The 18,796-nt window shown below is 46.4% G+C and overlaps 1 protein-coding gene across 1 annotated transcript in view; it reads right to left on the bottom strand.

Moving 5' to 3' along the window:
* Positions 1-270: 270 nt before the first annotated feature.
* Barx2 (BarH-like homeobox 2) overlaps positions 271-18,796 on the bottom strand; it is a 67,242-nt gene continuing 48,716 nt past the window's right edge. Inside the window, exons 2-4 of the mRNA NM_013800.2 lie at positions 12,958-13,270; positions 8,340-8,424; positions 271-1,282 (exon numbers count right to left, since the gene is read on the bottom strand). Of these exons, the coding sequence (NP_038828.2) occupies positions 1,016-1,282; positions 8,340-8,424; positions 12,958-13,270 (665 nt within the window). The 3' untranslated portion in view covers positions 271-1,015. The remainder of the gene's footprint in view (positions 1,283-8,339; positions 8,425-12,957; positions 13,271-18,796) is intronic.

Consider the following 18,796-nt stretch of genomic DNA (forward strand, 5'->3'; position numbering starts at 1 on the left):
TAAATAAGTATATATTTTTAAAATACACAACGTTTAAAATTGAAGCCCCCATCTGTGCAGCTGCTGGCCATGGATTAGCTTGGTGGGGGCAGCCCAGCTGCTCGTGACCACCGCAGCACTTCAGTGACTCCCGTCCTTAGGCGCTCGTGGTGTGGCCCGGCCTTTTGCTTTGTAGATGGGAAAAGAAAGATCCAAAGAGAGTGACTACCTCTCTCTCCATCGGACACTTCTCTAAACAAACCAACAAATGAACAAGCAAACAAGACAATCCTCCTGAAAGATGTATTTTTAATTAAAAAATAAAAGTTATCTTAACATATCTGCATTTGCAGCTTCCAGGAGGGCAACTTCACGAAGCAGGGAAGCCAAAGACCATCAGGTCTGTCGGCACCTGACCGTCTCATAAAGGCGCAAAGGCACAGGGGTCTCCAAACAGACAAGCAGGGCTCTGAGATGTCCCTCGTAACTCACAACTCCCTCCAACTCCTTTTTTTTTCTTTTCTTTTTTTCTTCTTTTTTGTCTGCCTTTAACAGCTTTCCCCACCCGACCCCACCCTCAAAAAAAAAAAAATTCAATTCTCTTAAAACTACAGAAATAAGCGCCGAGTCAGCAAGGAGTCTGGGCAGGTCTCCCGAGCACTTCCACCTACCTCTCTCTGCTTGGCTGACCTGTTGCCCAGAGGAGAGCAAGGAGGGAGAAGAGCAGCCCTTGCTGCAGGCCAGCGGAGCTGCTGTAGCCAGCCCTGCAGCTATCACCCAAGCCTGGGCAATCAGATCCAAGGCGCTATCTCCCTTACAGAAGGGTATCTGTGCCTAACACAGCCTTGCAAGAAGGTTAAGTCCCACACAATCGAGTCTTCATCAAATGCTTCCGATGAAAATGACGCTGGGACGTGGGAGACCAGAAGTGCTCCTCTACCCACGTTACTAGTCTTTAGAGGTCTTCTCTCCCTCATTCTCCTTGCCTCTCTCTTCCCTTCTTCCCAGCTCCCCCTTCCCCTCAAAGAACTTTATTTTAGCTTAATGGTGGGGGTTCAGAGGAAGCTTCTGATAACTCCTGGGGCTGGTGAATAGGTTCTGCCACCTCCAAGGGGACAAGGCACGCTTTGGGCTCCTGGGTATCACAGGGCTCCTCCTGTCTCTCCGAGGATTCCAGCAGCTCCTGGCTCTGAGCCTGGCTGTTCATCTTCTCTTCAGCTTCAATCTCCTCTGATGTGGGAATGGAATTCTTCTTAGGGCGCCCCTTAGGTTTTGTGGGTGCTTCCTGTCCACCTTTAAGGACCTATGTGGGGGGGGGGGGGGAAGAAAAGTTATTGAATCCATGAAATCCCTCCACCCGGCTCCTGGTCCACCCTTACACAGCAATGTGTAGTTTCCCTCCAGAGAGCAAAGCCACAAGGTTTGGCCACATGTATTTTTCCCTCACGGGTTAGGATTTTACTTCATGGTTGCCCCACTACTTTTGGACATACACTGAAGTCAGATTATCACGTGGAAGAACGGAACCAGTTGCTGGTTTCATGGGATCAGGAAGCAAAGAGAAACAAAGGAGGAGCTGGGGTCTCAGTGTCTACTTTCCAATGACCTAACTTCCTTCCGCTGGGCTCTATTTCTTAAAGCCTTTAACTTTCCTCCACTGCTGACAGCATTACAGGCTAGGGATGGAGCCCTCTTCCTGCACATGGACCTTTGAGGCCACTCTAGATCCAGACTAGAGAACATCTCCAACTCACTGTTCCCCTTCTCCGTTTGCACAGAAGCTCCGTAAGGACAAATCTCTCCTGACCAAGACCTTTCTATGTAGACACTGGGTATTTATTGACTCTGTTTCCTTCTTCAAAACCAGAAGAGGACCTCCTTGGGCTGAACTTCAAGAATGAGTGCAGTAACTCATCAAGCCTTAAGTTCTTATTAAAACAGCTTTGAGATATAATTTGCACTCATGCTTCATATATTTAAACTGCCCAATTTAACAATGTTTAGCATAATTGCTAACTTGGGCAGCTATCACTCAGTGCAATTTTGGATCATGTTTCCTCATCGCCAATGGAAACCTTATACCCATTAGCACCAAATCATCACCCTGCACCTCGGTGATCAGCCGTCTTTCCACATAGGCAGAACCATAACCTGTGGCCTTTGCTTTGCTTCACTCGGCCCAGCATCCTTAAAGTCCGTCTATGTTTTAGCACATTCAGAAAGTAATATTCACCGTATGTCTGTATCAGTTTGCTGACTCCCTCCCTTATCAGCTGACAGACACTCAGATCACACCCACCTTTAGGCTCCTCAGTGAATAATGCTGTCATGAGCATGGGTGAATAGACACTGCTTCAAGTTTCTGCTCGAGCCTCTTTCCGGTCTGTACCAGAAATGGAGTGTGCCAACTCTATGATTAACATTCTGGGGACTCTTGCTAATGTAGCCGTGCCACTGGACATTCCAACCAACCATGCATGTGGATTCCAGGTCTCCACTTCCTCACCAATGCTTGTAATCAATCCTTCCTGATTATGGCCGTCCTAGCTAGTGCGAAGGAGGGTCTCAGTGTGGGTTTCATTTGCAGTTCCCTAATGGCTAACAACGCTGAGCAGCTTTTCATGTGATCTTTTTAAAAATAAATTCTAATTAAAGATAATGATATCACTTCCTCCTTCCCTTCCTCCAACTGCTCCCGTCTACCCCTCCCCATGTTGGTCTCTCTTTCAGATTCATGGCCTTCTTCTCTTTCTTAATTGTTGAGATACATTGTACATAAGTATGCAAGTACAGCCTGCTCAACCTGTATACTGCTTCTTTTGTGCATATGATCTCAGGGCAGACCATGCACACATCAATTTGTCTGTTTGAATTGTCTCCTTAGAGTAGAGTATGAGAGATTCTTAAAAATAATCTAATTCATGTCCCTTATCAGATAGAACATTTAAAAATATCTCTTACCATGCTGAGGGCTCTCTTTTCCTCTCTCTCTCTCTCTCTCTCTCTCTCTCTCTCTCTCTTGTCTTTTCACTTGGTGATGGTATCCTTCACAGCAGAAAAGTTTTTAATTCTCATAAGATCCAACTTAATTTTTCTGTCCCTAGCGATTTTTGTGTTGTACATAGAAAGGCATTGTTTAACCCTAAGCCAAGAATATTTACTTATGTTCTCTTCTAAGGCTTTTATGGTTTTAGTTCTTATGTAGATCTGTGATTTGTTTTGAGTTAATTTTTGGCGTACAAGAGCCAGGAAAACTGTATAGTCTCAACCAACATCTCTTTCCACCTGCAATTCTTCTTGACTTATTTGAACCCTCCAGACAGCTCAAAGGGAGGTATGAAGTGACCTTCAACAAGGTATAGACACTAACTCTGGAGAGAAGACACCCGTGTGTTCCTTCTTGGGTATGTCAGTATCTGATCTTGATGTCAATGCTTTTGAAAGTGCCTGACTGTGCCAAGACAGAATCTTCCTGTTGAAAGCAGTTCCACTGGGTATGAAAGAGGTTATACAAAAAGCAGTTGCTCCATGCAGTAATCAAGTTAGAAAAGGGCAGGTCTCAGGAAGCCATCTAATTGGCAAAAGAAAGTCCAGCCCAGCAATTACAGAACACCACCCACACAGCTTGGATCTACCCCACCTGGCTGTTTTCCTACAGCATGAAAAAAAAAAAAAAAGTCAAAACAATCAGACCATTTTCTAAATGGAATAAAACATTCCAGTGCAAGCAATAATTAGGAGATAACTACCCTCCTGGCTGCTTTCCCCATCGACCTCTGGCCCCCTGCCTCCCAGCGCACCTGAGACGTGCAATTATCCGGAACCCGCCCTGCACCAGGCCTGCACACTCACAAGCACCCTGCAGCCCTCTCCAGGGGCTTGCTTCCCCACCGATTCCTAGACACAGGTTGTTCCTTAGTCCAGAGAGGCCAGGCAACCCACTGGGCATGAGGTCATGTGCTTCTCTCTGTCTCTCACAAAAACACCTAGGGTGTGGCACTTCATTAGCCCCATTGATCTGCAGTCCTCCTCCGGACCCTACATCTAGGCATTTGAACATGGATGAAGATGTCAAGATGGCTCGTCTTGCTTTCTTCCTGAGGTATTGAGATGGGGTTCAGGCAGTTACCTCTGAGAGAATAGGATGACAGTAAGAAGGGTGCATCTTCTTTACTTCCCCCTTCCAGACAGAAAGTGTTCGCAGGGATCAAGGCGAGCCAAGGGGGGCGCTGGACTTAAATGTAAGACTCCAAACGTCTCCAATCTAGCATCCTTACCAGCATTTCTTTCTGCTTAATGTATAGGAGCTCATAAAACTCACCACTGACCATTCTGTTCCCTATTTGTCCACACTCTCCTACCAGAAGCCAGGCTTGTGAACTTGGGGACCGTTTGTTTTTCTCTCCCCTCTCCTCTCCAGCACAGTTGGGACCACTGAATCGATGATGCTGAGATAAAAGTCTGGGCTCTCCGACATGAATCTCTCCCATAGCATTGCCAATCACATTTGCTGTTTGTCCCAGCCTGATGACCCCATGGTCCATGTACTCAGGACTCCTCTCGACTGAAAGAGAACTTGAGGGGGGTCCTAGAAGCCTGTAGAAATTCACTTTCACCTTCCTATCATGGCCTCTAAAAGTTTAGATTCTTTGAAAACATGGATTTTGTTGACAATAAACACTAAAATCCACAATAGCTAAAATTCCCTTCTCAGCATCCCATGTGGCAAGCACTAGCCTAGGTATTTGTAGGTGGCATTTCAGATAGCACAACTCTGTGAAGTAGATGTGAGACTTTACCAAAGAGACATACAGTAACCTGTCCAGGGTCATAACTGGTAACAGTTTCCCTGAACTGTTCACTCTCTGGAAACAATGTAAAATCAAGTGACACCCACGTGTGACACCATAGTCTTTCCACATTCTGGAGTGCGGTTGGGTCCGCTTTCAGAAGAGAACTGAGCGTTAATACTGCAGACCACTGAAAAGTGAGACATTATCGGCCTGATACAAATGCTGTGGATCTCCAAAAACAGAATATGGGATAAGCATCCCATCTCATGTGCAAAGTTAAATTTACTCAACCCGCTATAGGTTACACATGCTGACCAGTCAAAACTAGTTAGAGATCCTATCTGGCTCTTGGCAGCTTTGTCCTTGGCAGCCTCGAGAGTAAGTCTGAGAATCAAATGCTAATCTTTTTCCAGTTCCAATTAGGTTACTAGCCTTGAGACATCTTTATTACCCAATTATCTTTTTCTTTCCTTCTCAGTACCTGAAGAGATAGCCTTGAAAGAGTTTTTAGCAGGGAAATATATGAGGCAATCCAGAGCTCAACAATGCCCTGCTGTTCTGAGGGAGTCTGAACTCAACACTCAACTGCACGCCATGCCTTGTGTGTGGCTCCCGCCATTCTGAAGTTCCTTCTGCCCCTTCTTTCTGCCTGAAGCTCATTCCCCACCATTGCTAGACACACTGCCATCCATCCACTGAAACCAGCTTACAGGCACCTCTTCCACACAGCCCTACCTCCTCTTCTCTGCTCCGGAGGCAGCATGTCCACCCTTCCTCGGTTTCCCTGACTATTCGGTATAACTTAGCTTTCAGGTCTGTCTCAACGACTCAACTGAAAGTATTTTTATGTTCCCTGTGTTTTAATTGATATTTTTAATTAGCATATAAAGCGTTAACTTCACTAAGTATTTTCAAACATCAATTGTTTGTGATGGCTTTCCTCCCTTCCTCCGTCTCTGCCTCCCCTCGCACTCCTCACCTCATCCTTCCTGCCCCTTCAACATCCCCTTCTCCTCTCACAGGCCTTTTAGGTTTCATTTCTTACACCCACCTCACAGCCACCACATGGACATGCAAGTAGCTCAGCTTGTCACTTCAACCTGATATGAATTAACTGGTCCACTTGCTGTTGCTAACATGAACAAAACTAAAAGCTTGGCTCTCTTCTCTCTGGAAGGGACCTGAATTTGGCTTGCCTAGAAGGTTCTCTGATGTTAAATCTACTGAGTTACTTCCATTTTGAAGTGTATGGCTGATTACTATCATCAGGTACTCTGCAACTGCACCGGCAGTAGAGTGCCTGATGAAAAACAGGTGATGTCAGAGCCCAGGGTGCACAGGTCGTCCCACGGGGGGGCGGGGACTGGGTGGTGCTGGCCGAGAGGACAGGTTGTCAGTTCGTTATTCGTATGACTCATGCAAAGATTGCTGATAACCAATTTAAACAATACTCTGCTGCTCAGGAGACATTGATTTCCACAATGGTGATTGGTGAGGAAAGAGGAAGGTGGTGGAACTTAAAAGAAAAGGAACCCAAGGGACGTGCCCCAGATGGGCAGGGAGGGGCACCCAGGGGAATGTGGCCCAGCACCTCTCACTCCCAAACTCGGTTCCTTTAGAGAACAACACCCACCCACCCCCAATTTTCACCATTAGTTTCATGTGTGTAGAGCCTTACAGAAACTTTAGAATTACTCTATTTATTTGACTTTCACTCTCCTTCAGTTTTAACTTCTGTCTGCGGCCATCTTCACCACACTCACCTCTGAACTTTTGGGGGGGGGCGGGGCTTATCTCGAACTAAATAACCGAATCATTCTGCACACCCTTGCTACTTCCTGGGCCCATCTCTCTCCCCCTACAGAACAAATCCCACTAGAAGCAGAAGTTATGTTTTATTTTCATCCCTGCATTGCACAGGACAGGCTAAGGTGGCTATCGGAGGAGCAGCGATGTTTAGTTTGGATGTGAAGTGTGTCTATGGCATCCTCCCTAATATAAACCGTTCAGAGGTGGCACTTCAAGAACGTGACTGCACTATGAGAGCTCTGGTGTCACAACAGAGAGACCACTGGGAGATGGGAGCCAGTGGAAGGCAGCATGCTTCGAAATGACCTGGCCTGTCCCCAGCCCTGCCATAGGTCCCTGAGATCAGACTTCCTGGGAGGGGAGCTTTTCCTGATGCTCACCAAGTTTAAAGACTCCTGCATTCAAGGACTCGGGCACAGAAACATCTCTTTTTTATGACTATTGCCAGCGGGTACTTAGCTAGGTACTTAGCGGGTACTTGCTAGGAGGAGAACAGAGTTCTTTGAATGGGCCAGAAGGTGGTGTTGAGAAGGCTTGTATGTTTTCCTCTTTGATTTCTAAAGAAACTGGTTAAGAAATGAGGTCAACCAGGGAGCCTAAGCAACAAGGAAGACTTCAGTGGAAGATGTAAGGATCTCCCCCAGGGAGTAGAATAGATTTCACAGGTTAACTACAAATGGGTAGGGTTGGGAACAGGCAGGATCAGATGGGGGAAGGAAGGAGAAAACACCAGGAGAAATGGCTGGAATTGAGGGACATTTCAGGAGTGAAGTGGAAATCTAGTGCAATGGAAATTCTATGGCATCTATGACAGTAACCCTAGCAGAGACTCCTAGTAATGGGGATACAGGACCTACTCTGGTCATCTTGTATAACTAGGCAAGGCCTCAAGTGGAGGGATTAAGACACCAACCTGGTCACAAAACCTGCAGGTTGTCCTGCCTAAAGAGTGTGCTGGGACTGGGAGTCCGGCACAATCCTCATCAAAAAGATCAGAGTGACTTCATCCAACTACTGATGGGGGCAGATGCAAAGTACCACAGCCAAACATTAGGCGGAGCTTAGGGAGTCCTGCAGAGGAGGAAGAAAGATGAGAGGAACCAGATGGGTCAGGGACACCACAAAAACAGGGCCCATAGAATCAACTGACCCGGAATTTGCAGAGAGCCTGTAGGGGTTTGACCTAGGACCTCAGCACATATATTAAAGATGCATAGCTTGGTGCTCTTGAGGGGACCCTAACAATGGGAGCGAAGACTGCAGCTGACTCTTTTGCCTACTTGTGGAACTGTTTTCCTCCTACTGGTTTGCCTTTTTGCCTTGACGTGATGGTATATATACCTGGTCTTACTGTAGTTTGGTTGGTTGATGTCCCTGGGAGGGCTGCTCTTCTCTGAGGAGTGCGGTCGGGGTGGGGAGTGGATCTGGGGGAGAGGGGAAATGTACAGGCAAGGGGGAGAGTGGTTGGGGGAGGAGAAGGAGGGGAAATTTTGGTCTGGTTGTAATATATGAGAAAAGACTATAAATATATATATATACATATATATACATATACGTGTGTGTGTGTGTGTGTGTGTGTGTGTGTGTGTATAAAATGAGGTCAAGTTTAAACATCCTCCCTCCACAGCCAGCACCTCGAAAGACCTTCCTGTCTTGAAGCCCAAACTACCAGAGATCCTTCCTGCCTCCCAACAGCCACAGACTGGAAATTCTTCCCATTAGAACGGGCCCAGAATTACACTCCTTGCCCTTTCTTACCATCTTCTTCCATTTCATCCTGCGATTCTGATACCAAGTCTTCACTTGCAGCTGAGTGAGTCCCAGAGACTGGGCCAAGTCCAACCTGAAAGGTATGAGACACAAAAGAAGGGTGAGGAAGAGGGGAGAGAGTGAGAGAGGTGGGAACATGCTGGCTAGCACCTGGCACTTGCTACTAAATCTCAGGCTGCCACCATTCACCCAGACCATCGCCAAGAGGAAGCATGTCTCCCTTCTGAGAACCTTCTGTGTAGGACTGGAAAACAGAAATAGTGGCCACACGTGAAAACATGGAGAGAGTCCTCCCTCATCCCAGATTCATTCTCTCTCTGAAATGCACCTGAACATCCAAGCCTTTGATCTTCACCCTTGTACTCTATAAAATGTATGTTCCAATCTCAAAAACTAGAAATAAGTAAAGTTACACTTCTATGGGAATTCCACTCATCATTTCAGATTCACCTCTGGTAGGTGAGCCTCCCAGATCCCATAATTCCTTTGGCTCAGCAGTCACCCCAATGGACCATGTTGTCATCCGTCTCGGGAGAACATGTTACTTCCGCCTCCCCAGCTCAAGACCTAGTCTTTCACTTAATGGTCACAAACCTACCTACTCCATAACTAAATCCCCAAGCAGGGCTCAGAAATATTTTTGCATAGGCATGTGTATATGGTTAGCTGCATGCATGTTTGTGTGTGTGCTGTGTGGAGAAACCCATGATTGATAACAAGTGTTATCGTCTGTTACATCCTACATGATTTATTGAGAGAGGGTGTCCTGGTGATCCAGAGTTCCACCATAGTCCTGGGTATCCCCCGCTTTTGCCTACTAAGTGCTGGGATTACAGGCAGCAGCCATGCCTGCCCAATTTTCATGAAGCAAGTAACTCGTGCTAAGACATCCCTCCAACCCCAGAAATCTACTGTAGCTGCCCTAAGTTTGTACAGTGATTGGAATGTGCAGCCGTAGAGAGTCTGATGAAGTATTAAATCCATAGTCCCTCCTTCTTTCTATGCTCACTGTATTTCTACTTTTTCTCTATAGCCGTCTGAAAAGCACTGAGGTTGGAATCATTTGTACAGTGAGAAGTAATTCTAGCAACACAGCAACCATTTGCAGAGCATGCCAGCATCCCAGGCACACACTAAGCCCCTACCCAGTGGTATCTTTCCACCATACCAAACTTGGTAGAATTATTCCCATTTTACAGATATAAGATTGAAGGCTTAGAGAGAGATTAGAATTTCTCAAGGATATGGCCAAACTCTTCCTAACACTTGCTTTTCTATTAAATAAAGTCTCTTGGAACGCAGACAAGTTTATTTGCTTTCATTGCTCGTGGCTACCTCTGTGCTACATCAGCAGACGTGAGTAGATGGGGAAAGACTATGCAGTGCAAAGAGCCTGAAATAAACACTCTTCTGGCTCTATTTTTGCTGACTCCTGGATCCTGGAGCAAGAGCAAAATCCGCCCTTGACTGACTTGTATGCCACCTTCTGTGTGAGGGCCCACCTCAAGCTGAATTGTGGAGGGGAAACAGATGCCACAGCCTGAGTGAGGACCCAACACTCCAAGTGGGACACGGAATATTAAGGGGAAGTTAGTCAGGTCTCTATCCATAGTTCTCGAGGCTGCAGCCAGGGACATATATGGTTACCTGGGTACCGCCTTGGGGGGAATGAGATCCGAGAAAACATGAGCTGCCTGCCTGCAACCTCCCTTGAGCTCCAACCCTGCTCAGTGAAGCAGTTCAGACTTGTACATCAGCTTGAGCCATGGCCACCAGTGCTTGAAGGTCACCAGGTTTCTGAGAACTGCCGCTTGCAGATCTAGGGCCCACTATTTCTTGCAAGCCTGTACAGGCTCAACCCTAAGCCACAGGCAGTCCAGGTGTGGCAGGCAGTCCAGGTGTGATGCCTCGGCTGCAGCCTTCTCTACCTAAGGAGAGCTAGCATTGGCACAAACACTGCCATTGACCCTGGTGTCAGCCAACTCTTGGTGTTTACGTACCCAGCTGCCCAGGACTCCCGCTCTCACTGGGGTACATTAATGAAGCCTCTAGAATCTGCCTTGAAAGGACTGTTGAGCCTGTCTTAAAGCTACATTCACGTATTTGTGGTCATCCCTGTCAAGGGGCTACTGGTGGCTAAACATTTTATTGGAAGTGATTAACTGACAGAAGCAATAAACACCCAACAGCACTTAGCTCTTCTCTTTAATGAAGCACTATGCCCTAGGGAGTCATTCATTATGAACCTAGCGATCCAGGGTGATCCCACAATTCTGGTCCCAGAGCCATTCTGGGTTCTGGTGGTGCTAAGGGTCCCTTCAGACTCCTGCAGGGTTTTCCTGAGCCTGGTTCACCCGAGGCCATCAGGTGCATTAGTCAGTAGAAGGTTCACAGTTCTACCACAGCATTAGCAAATGCTGTTAGCTCACTTGGGAAAAATGCATCCTTGACTCACTCCGGCTGCCGAAAAATCTCACTGTCATCAGCTCTCTCTCATTACCTGCCACCGTTACAAATTCTCACTTCCCTGCATATTCACTTGGAACTGAGTCGCCTAGGAAACCCGGGAAACAAACACAGAGGAGGAGGAGGGCAGGAGCTGTGGGAGGAGGGAGTGCTCATGGCTTTGGTCACGTAGGGAGGTAGGGAACATGGGAGAGGGTGGACTGGGGCGTCAGCTTCAATGCCAGCCAGATGGAGTCCTCCTCCCTGCGCAAGTGAATCAGTTCTGTGTGGGTCACCTGAGAGATGCCTGGGCAAGTATTAGGAAGCCCCAATAGATTTATTAAGAACGAACTAACCTCTCTCTCTCTCTCTCTCTCTCTCTCTCTCTCTCTCTCTCTCTCTCTCTCTCTCTCAGGTTTTCTGAGAAATAAGCCTAACTTTTAACCATACTTTCTGAAGCCGCTTAGATACACAAAAGTATGACTAAGAATGATGGCTGCTACATCTCGCTACACAAGTCCATGAAACTTAGTTACCTGCAACCCGTGGATCACGTGTATTAATTCCCAACTCACAGACCCGTCTGCCCAAATGGAACCACAGTGTGAATGTTTGAAGCAAAGCTCACTCTGCCTCGTCCATCCCAGCCTGTCTCCAGCCGTTCAGCTTCCATGAAGCGCATCCTTGTTCCCTAAGGGCCTGACTCATTCAGGAACCTCCGGACCCTTCTTCCTCATCCAGGGTCAGTTATTCCCATTCCATTTCCATTTTAGAACATCCCTGCTCTCCTCTCTATTCCCTACAGCCAACCCTAGATTCTTTCATGGCTGGCTTCACTTGCCTATAATCCATCGGTTGCAATGCTACTGAAGCTGTGATTCCAAAATGGATCTTATGGACCAGTGACTGCCTCGGTAGCAAGATCCTGGTCCTCAGTCAGGCATGTAAGGTTCTTCCCACCCCCATCCACACCCAAAGTAGAAGTACCCATATGTGTAGTTCCTTCAACAAGTGAGACAAGAGTCTGTGCCTTTCAGGGATGTCTCCTCTATGTAGTATGCTCTCTCTTCTGGAAGCAAAAGTCTTCTTAAAGGCTTTCCTGCCATGCTCAGCAATGTCTTTCGGTTTCTATGGCAACATATGGCACCACAGCTGGCTCACTCTCCCTACCCCCACACCCATGATGTCCTTTAAAGCAGGGCTCTGTTTTACTACAGAGTATTCTCTGTCACCCTGTACCCTGTCACATTGGAGCACCCAAGAGGTCCTCAGCAAGCAGCTGACTTGTGGAGCAACTGGACAAGTTCTCCCTGACAGGAAGAAGAGGAAACTTGGAGATTGTGCTTTCACTTCCTGTTTGTTTCCTAAGCAACTACTAAATAGCTTCAGCCATTCAATTGCAGGTGTTTACTGTTCTCTTTCATAGGACTGGGGTCAACCTAATCAGGACAAAGCACTTAGCAATAATAATAACAATAATAATTTTAAAGATCTGGAAATGTTTTCCAATAAGTAGGCTCATCTCTGAGCTCAGCCACCTCAGGGTAAGATAAAGGAACAGACATATTTTGTAATTAAGACACTAAATTAAAGACAGAGGACCTCTAGAGAAACAATCATTCCAACCATGAATTACAAAGAGTTAAAGAGGAGACTTCCCTCCAGTTTTTAAGTGATCTCTGCCAAGTGGCTCTGCTTTAATCCTGATCAAATCCACTAAGGTCTCAGAAACCTCCTGACCTAGATCAATCCAGGCCTTTCTGGCCAGAGCCAGGCCACCATACAAGTCAGCCAGGTATTCAAGAGGACAAGGAAAGGCTAAAATCACAGGTCGAGACCCACTGCGTGCGATGTCTGGGGCTTTAAGAACCAAGCCAGCTTCCAGACAGAGAATGTGAGTTGCCTTTGCTTGGTATTCTGAAGAGGTTTAATCAGAAACACAGGCGAGATGGAGGAGAGAGCATCCATTCAGGCACTGTGGACTGATGGGATAGATTCAGGTGGGCTGCCTCTTCTAACACAAAGTTGACAGGACTTCAGCAAAGGAATAAAATCTGGACCCGAGTGTAACCCAGCACTGCACGTGCTCTTTGCGAATCCACAACCCATAGGGCACAGAACTCTTCTCCGGGTGGTACCTACAGAGCGCTACGGGGCTCACCTGTCTGGGGTAGACAAATACTTCTGCTTCTGGAATTTCTTCTCTAGGCCCATGAGCTGCAGCTCGGTGAAGATGGTGCGACTTCTGCGTGGTTTCTTCTGCCTGGGCGTGGGCTGTTCTGTCTCTGACTCGCTGCTGGCTAACGCCTCACCACCAGGGGTCTCAGCAGCAGCAGCCGCCGCCTCCGCAGCGGCGACTGGATGGCGAGTTAACACTGGGGTGAGTCCCGAGCCGGTGGGAACCAGGTGGGAGATGACTGTGGGCTGCCGGGTGATCACAGACAGGAGAGGATATGCCCGTAGGGAAGGGGAACCTGGGAAGCAAACAAGAGTCAAGTCACTGCACGGTCCGGAGAGATCAGGGACAAGGAGCCCAAAGAGAACCCCTTGCTAAGACGGGAATGAATGCAGGGTCTCTTGCACATCAGAAGGAGTAAACAAAATCAAGAAAAAGTGACTCAAGATCCTGAACTGCAGGGTGAGCTGGCTACACTAAGCCTAGCTCCAGCTTGGGCATGAGGCCATTTGTACCCCACTTAGCCCAAAATGGCTTCTTGTAAGTCTCCCCATTTAAGTAACTCCCCTTACCACTGTGATTGCCTAAATTCTGGATTTAGTGAACAGCAGTCAAGAAAGGCTAGAATCATGGACATCTGAATTCCAATAACAGATCTGTAACATGCAAATTTCCTTCTTATAACTATGAAAATCACAGACTCAATATCTCTATGCCTTAACTCATAAGGATGTTCAGAGAAGGAGGGCGCTTAATGATTATCCCAGTTGACTCCCTCATTTCAGGGAAGCTAGTCCCAGGAAAGTTAAATGACTTGCCTAATACAACATAACCAGGAAAAGCAAATTGAGGGGTCAAAACCACAATCTCCTGGCTTAACGTCCAGGGCTCTTAGCACTGGGTCATGAGTCACACGTTTACGAGGGAAGGACAAACAGATGTTTAATTCACATAAAAACCTGGCTCAATTATGACTAGTTACCTGCCAGAAGCACTGTTTAAAGAGGGTTCTCAGGCTGGGTTGGAGCTTTCTGTGGTTGATTAACAATGTCTGCCATGGGCAGGTTGTAGGGTGCACCGGGTTCAGGAACATATAAATGGTTTTTACTCTGCTTCTTAGGAAAGTTAAAGCAAAAAGGGCTTTTGCAGCTAACAATCTAAGTCTATAAGTGCACATTTTAAAAGACCACTGTCTGTTACTGTTTATAGGTTGAGGTTTAAAGTGTCTCTGTCTCTCTGGTCTCAGTTTTTTTCATCTAGATAATAAGACTAGCTAACTTCTCAGAACTCTTCAAATTCTGACATACTGATGCTACAGCAAAGTGTCTCTCGGCCCACATTCAACAGCTGATGAAACCAGAGAACGCTGGGGGGGCTGCCCTTTGAACCTCATTGCATGGCCTGCCAGCAGCCACAAAGGCAGAGCAAGCAAGAGCCAACCAACATTCACACTTGTCCTGGGCTGAAACCAACTACATCATAGAAGCCCCCAGGTGCTGCTTGTGAACCCAATCTCATCTGGCTTGGCATTGCTCTTTGTATTCATTCCTGTGCCTGTGTTCTGGATGCCAGGCCCAGTCATTAAAACAGATAACTCTTCCTGTTCTTTGAGAACACTCTAGCGAGGCCCAGTAGAAACCACAAAGTTGTTAAGAAATAATAAATCACCGAGTGCAACAACTTCCAGGAAACCTAAAGCCAACTCTAACACTTGAGGGTTTGTGTTGTGTATTCATTTTAAGAAAAAAATAATAATCTGGACTGGCCCAATGGCTCAGGGGTTAAGCACACTTCTGCTCTTTTGGGGGACCTGAGTTTGGTTCCCAGCACCTGTCACATCCTCCTGTATATGTTGTTCTGGCAAAGATTGGGGGGGGGGAGATAGGAACTCATCTACTGTTGCTGGCAGTATAAAAAGATTTTTTAAAAATAGAAGAAAAAGCATTTTACATGCCCATTGTCAACATGTGCCAAGTCGCTGACAGAAATTCCAAGATGAGTTCTACCGTCCATGTGCACAGAGGTTTGTGTGTCACCACGTCCACTGCGGTCTTGTTCACAGTAGTGGAAAGGGGACACAATCTACATACTTATTAACACGGCAATGAGCTATATCTGCAGTGTGGTCTAGCGATATAACCTGATAAATACATAGATGAATGGATCAACTAACTATCCAAATATATAGTAAGTGAGAAAAACACAGTATGAGGCTTGTGTAGTCAGAAAAGCTGTGTGACCATGTTTACAAATGCTTTTTTAGAAATCCAAAAAGTTATTTATTTCACGAATAAAAATAACAACCTCTAGGGAAAGGCAGAAGTAAAATAGAATAGAAAGGAATCTACTGGTATTGATCTCTGAGCACGGACTATGGGCCATGTGCTCTGGAAGCTTGGGTTACAAGCAAGTTCCACCTTCGTCGACGCTCATGTTTCAGAAGAGGAGGTAAGTCATATAGTGACAGGCAGTGGTGAGCTCTCCAGAGAAAGCTAGGGCAAAGAGAGAAGGTAGAGCAGGTGTGTGGAGACCTCTGAGGAAAGGTGGCCTTTCAGAGGATAAGTGAATCTCAGTGTGATAGTCTCAAGAAGACGCAGGGCTACTGAGCACCTGGAGGCCCAGAGCCAGCATGTGCAATCCCTTTCAGGGCAACAAGCTTTGACTCAAGGACTAGTAAATGCCTGAGGTGAGAAGGGTAGAAAAGTTCAGAGAGACCTGCTGGGGTCAGGTCATAAAGAGATGTCATTCAGAATGATGAAAAGCCATCTACGAGATTCTGCTGATCAGAGGCAAGATCCAGTTATTAATGACCACACTGCAGATATAACCCAGCTCATTGCTGTGTTAATAAGTATGTAGATTGTGTCCTCCTTCCACTACTGTGAACAAGACCGCAGTGGACGTGGTGACACACAAATCTCTGTGCACATGGACGGTAGGACTCATCTTGGAATTTCTGTCAGCGACTTGGCACATGTTGATGGTGGACATGTAAAATGCTTTTTCTTCTATTATTTTTATGGCCACTGTGGAGAACAGCCTCAGAAGCAGGTGGGGAGAGTACAAAGCCAGTGAGGAGTAGAGGCCAAACCCCAGGCCCTAGAGACAACATCTGTGACCAGGGTGCTATCATATTCTGGGTATACTTCATTGATAAGGCGAAAAGGTCTAATAGACAGTTCCAGAGCAAGGGTGAGTGGGAAAACCCAAGACTGCTGTGGTAGACAAATAGCTGTTAGACATCTCTGATGTGTTGAGGTGGCAGCTCGGTAACCTAGGCTGAGGTTCAGGGGAGCAAGAGACTGGAGGGGCTTTGACTCACCCAGTGTATGTGGCATTTTAAGCTATGAGCTGAATGAGGTCACCCAGCGAGTGAGTGGAAGAGAGAAGAGATGGGAGGACTGAGCCTGGGGCATACCAACATGTGAGGTCATGAGGAGGGAGAGATGCCAGCCCCAGACAGCAAGGAAAGGACAAAGAAATGGAAGCCAGCATCCCCTGGAGCTCCAGTACCTAAGACAATACTTCTGTGCTCTGTACAGTCTGCCACATGCTTGTGTTATTTTTATAAGTTGGAAAAGGAAGAATTTAGCTAAATGAGCCTTAAGTTCCATTCTCATTCCAAAGTTCTGATTTTTTTCAGTCTTTTTTGAGCTTCTAAAAAGCCAGGCAAAGGAAACTGATGGGTAAACTATGTTTAGTTTTGAGATATTGTTGGAAAGCAAACTGTGGGTGCTCTCTTAGGTAAAGGGAACTCTTTTCATCACAGCCAGGGTCTGCAGAACTCTTTCTCTTTATGCTGGAAGATATTTGAGTTTATATTCTAGGTTAAGACACAATCTTTCCTTCAGAATAAATGTCACTAAATGTGGAGAAATGAGAGGTCTTTATACAAGTGAAAGAGAAAACTGGAGAGTCTTAGGTTAATTTTTTAAAAGAACTATGCTTACTTAAAAGTTTACTTGAAATAGATCATAGATCCCAATATAAACTCATAGAGTCTCGTGGCTTTGTTTAGGCTGAGAATTCTTAGTAGCAGCACCAAAAATACAATGCAGTTTTAAAATGGAAAAAAGAAAAAAGAAAGAAAAGATGATCCTTGTCAAGCTTAAATCTTTCATGTAGAGCATGTCTTTTCATATGTGGAATCTAGATTTATATTTGTGTACATACACCTGTGTGCATGTGCCTGTGAGCGTGCTCACGTGTGTGCTCCTGTACGAAGGAGATGGAAGGAGAGAGAGGAAAAAAGTAACACAAGAGATCTTAAGGGATTGGGAGATGGGGAGTGGGACATATTGACCCAAGGGATGGTGCAAATGAAATGGGGGAGGGGAGGCAAGGGGGTTGAGGAAGGGAAGGCAAGAGGAATGGGGGAGGGGCGGCAAAGGGGAGATGAGGCAAAGGGGATGGTGGAGGGGGTGCAAAAGGAATGAGGGAGGGGAGGCAAAGGGGAGAGGGAGGGGAACATAGGGGAGGGGGAGGGGAGGCAAGTGGATTGAGGGAGGGAAGACAAGGGGGTTGGGGGAGGCAAGGGGGATGGGGAGGAGATGGGAAAGGGGAGGCAAAGGGAATGGGGCATGGGGTACAAAAGGAATGGGGGAGTGGAGGCAAAGGGGATGGGAAGGGGAGACAATGGGGTCAGGGGGAGGGCAATGGAGGAGTGAGCAGACTAGGAAGTATAATGACATACGCATATAAACATTCCACAGTGTTGTGGGAAAGGCCGTGCTATAGGCTGGGAGGGGGATTCACATCTAACAATGGATGAATGATTTGTATGTAGAGAATACTAAAGATTTCAACTTTAAAATTTATAAAAATGATCAAAAGTAGGCAAGGAGTGTGCTACATATCTGTAATCCCAACACTGGGGAGGTCGAGGCCAGAGGGTGGCTACTTAGAGGCCAGTCTGGGCTAGATAGTGACAACTTCTCATACATTTTTTAAAGACGAAGAATTGAAATTTTATATATAAAAAAAAACTTCATCAAGACATCATCAAAGATGATTAAAATAATGGATTAGTCACTGTGAAGATGCAAAATAAGACCTGGGATTCCACCATACAGGGATAGGAATATCCACAGTGCTTTGTAAGCTGGCAGGGAAGAGGAGGGGCTGGAATTCTTACACCTGTCTTCTTTGGAATAAGACTGGCAGTTTCTCATAAAGTTAAATATACAGACACTGTGTGACCCAGCAAAGCAAGTTCCTAAGTGTTGATCCAAGAGAGAAGAGCACACAAACCTACAAGCCAACGCTTAGGGTAGCTTCTTAGTAACTGGAAACAATCCAAGCACCCCTTAGCTACAGAGGGACAAAGAATGTAGTGTTTACGATGAACACTCCACACTCTCAGAAATCAAAAGAGAAGAGTTCTGATGCACACAGCACAGGGAAACCTCAAGCGCATTGTCCTTAGTCGAACGGAATGCTGCCTGGTGACGTCACTTTCCTGACATCCTAGAGGAGACATAACTACAGGTGGAGAAGACACTGCCAGAGAGTGGGCACTGGGTGAAGCTGACTATGGAGAGAACACAGCTCCAGGGAACTGAGGGGGACTGAGAGTGTTCTGTACCCCAAATCCAACAGTCATTATGCAGCTTTTCATTTTTATTAAGACTCACATCCTTAGCCAGTCGATGGTGGCGCATGCCTTTAATCCTAGCACTTGAGAGGCAGAGGCAGGCAGATTCTGAGTTCAAGGCCAGCCTGATCTACAGAGTGAGTTCCAGGACAGCCAGGGCTACACAGAGAAACCCTGTCTCGAAAAACCAAAAAAAAAAAAAAAAAAAAAAGACTCACACCCTTATATATA

Source organism: Mus musculus, chromosome 9 (assembly GCF_000001635.26).
Source record: "Mus musculus strain C57BL/6J chromosome 9, GRCm38.p6 C57BL/6J".
Lineage (NCBI taxonomy): Eukaryota > Metazoa > Chordata > Mammalia > Rodentia > Muridae > Mus > Mus musculus.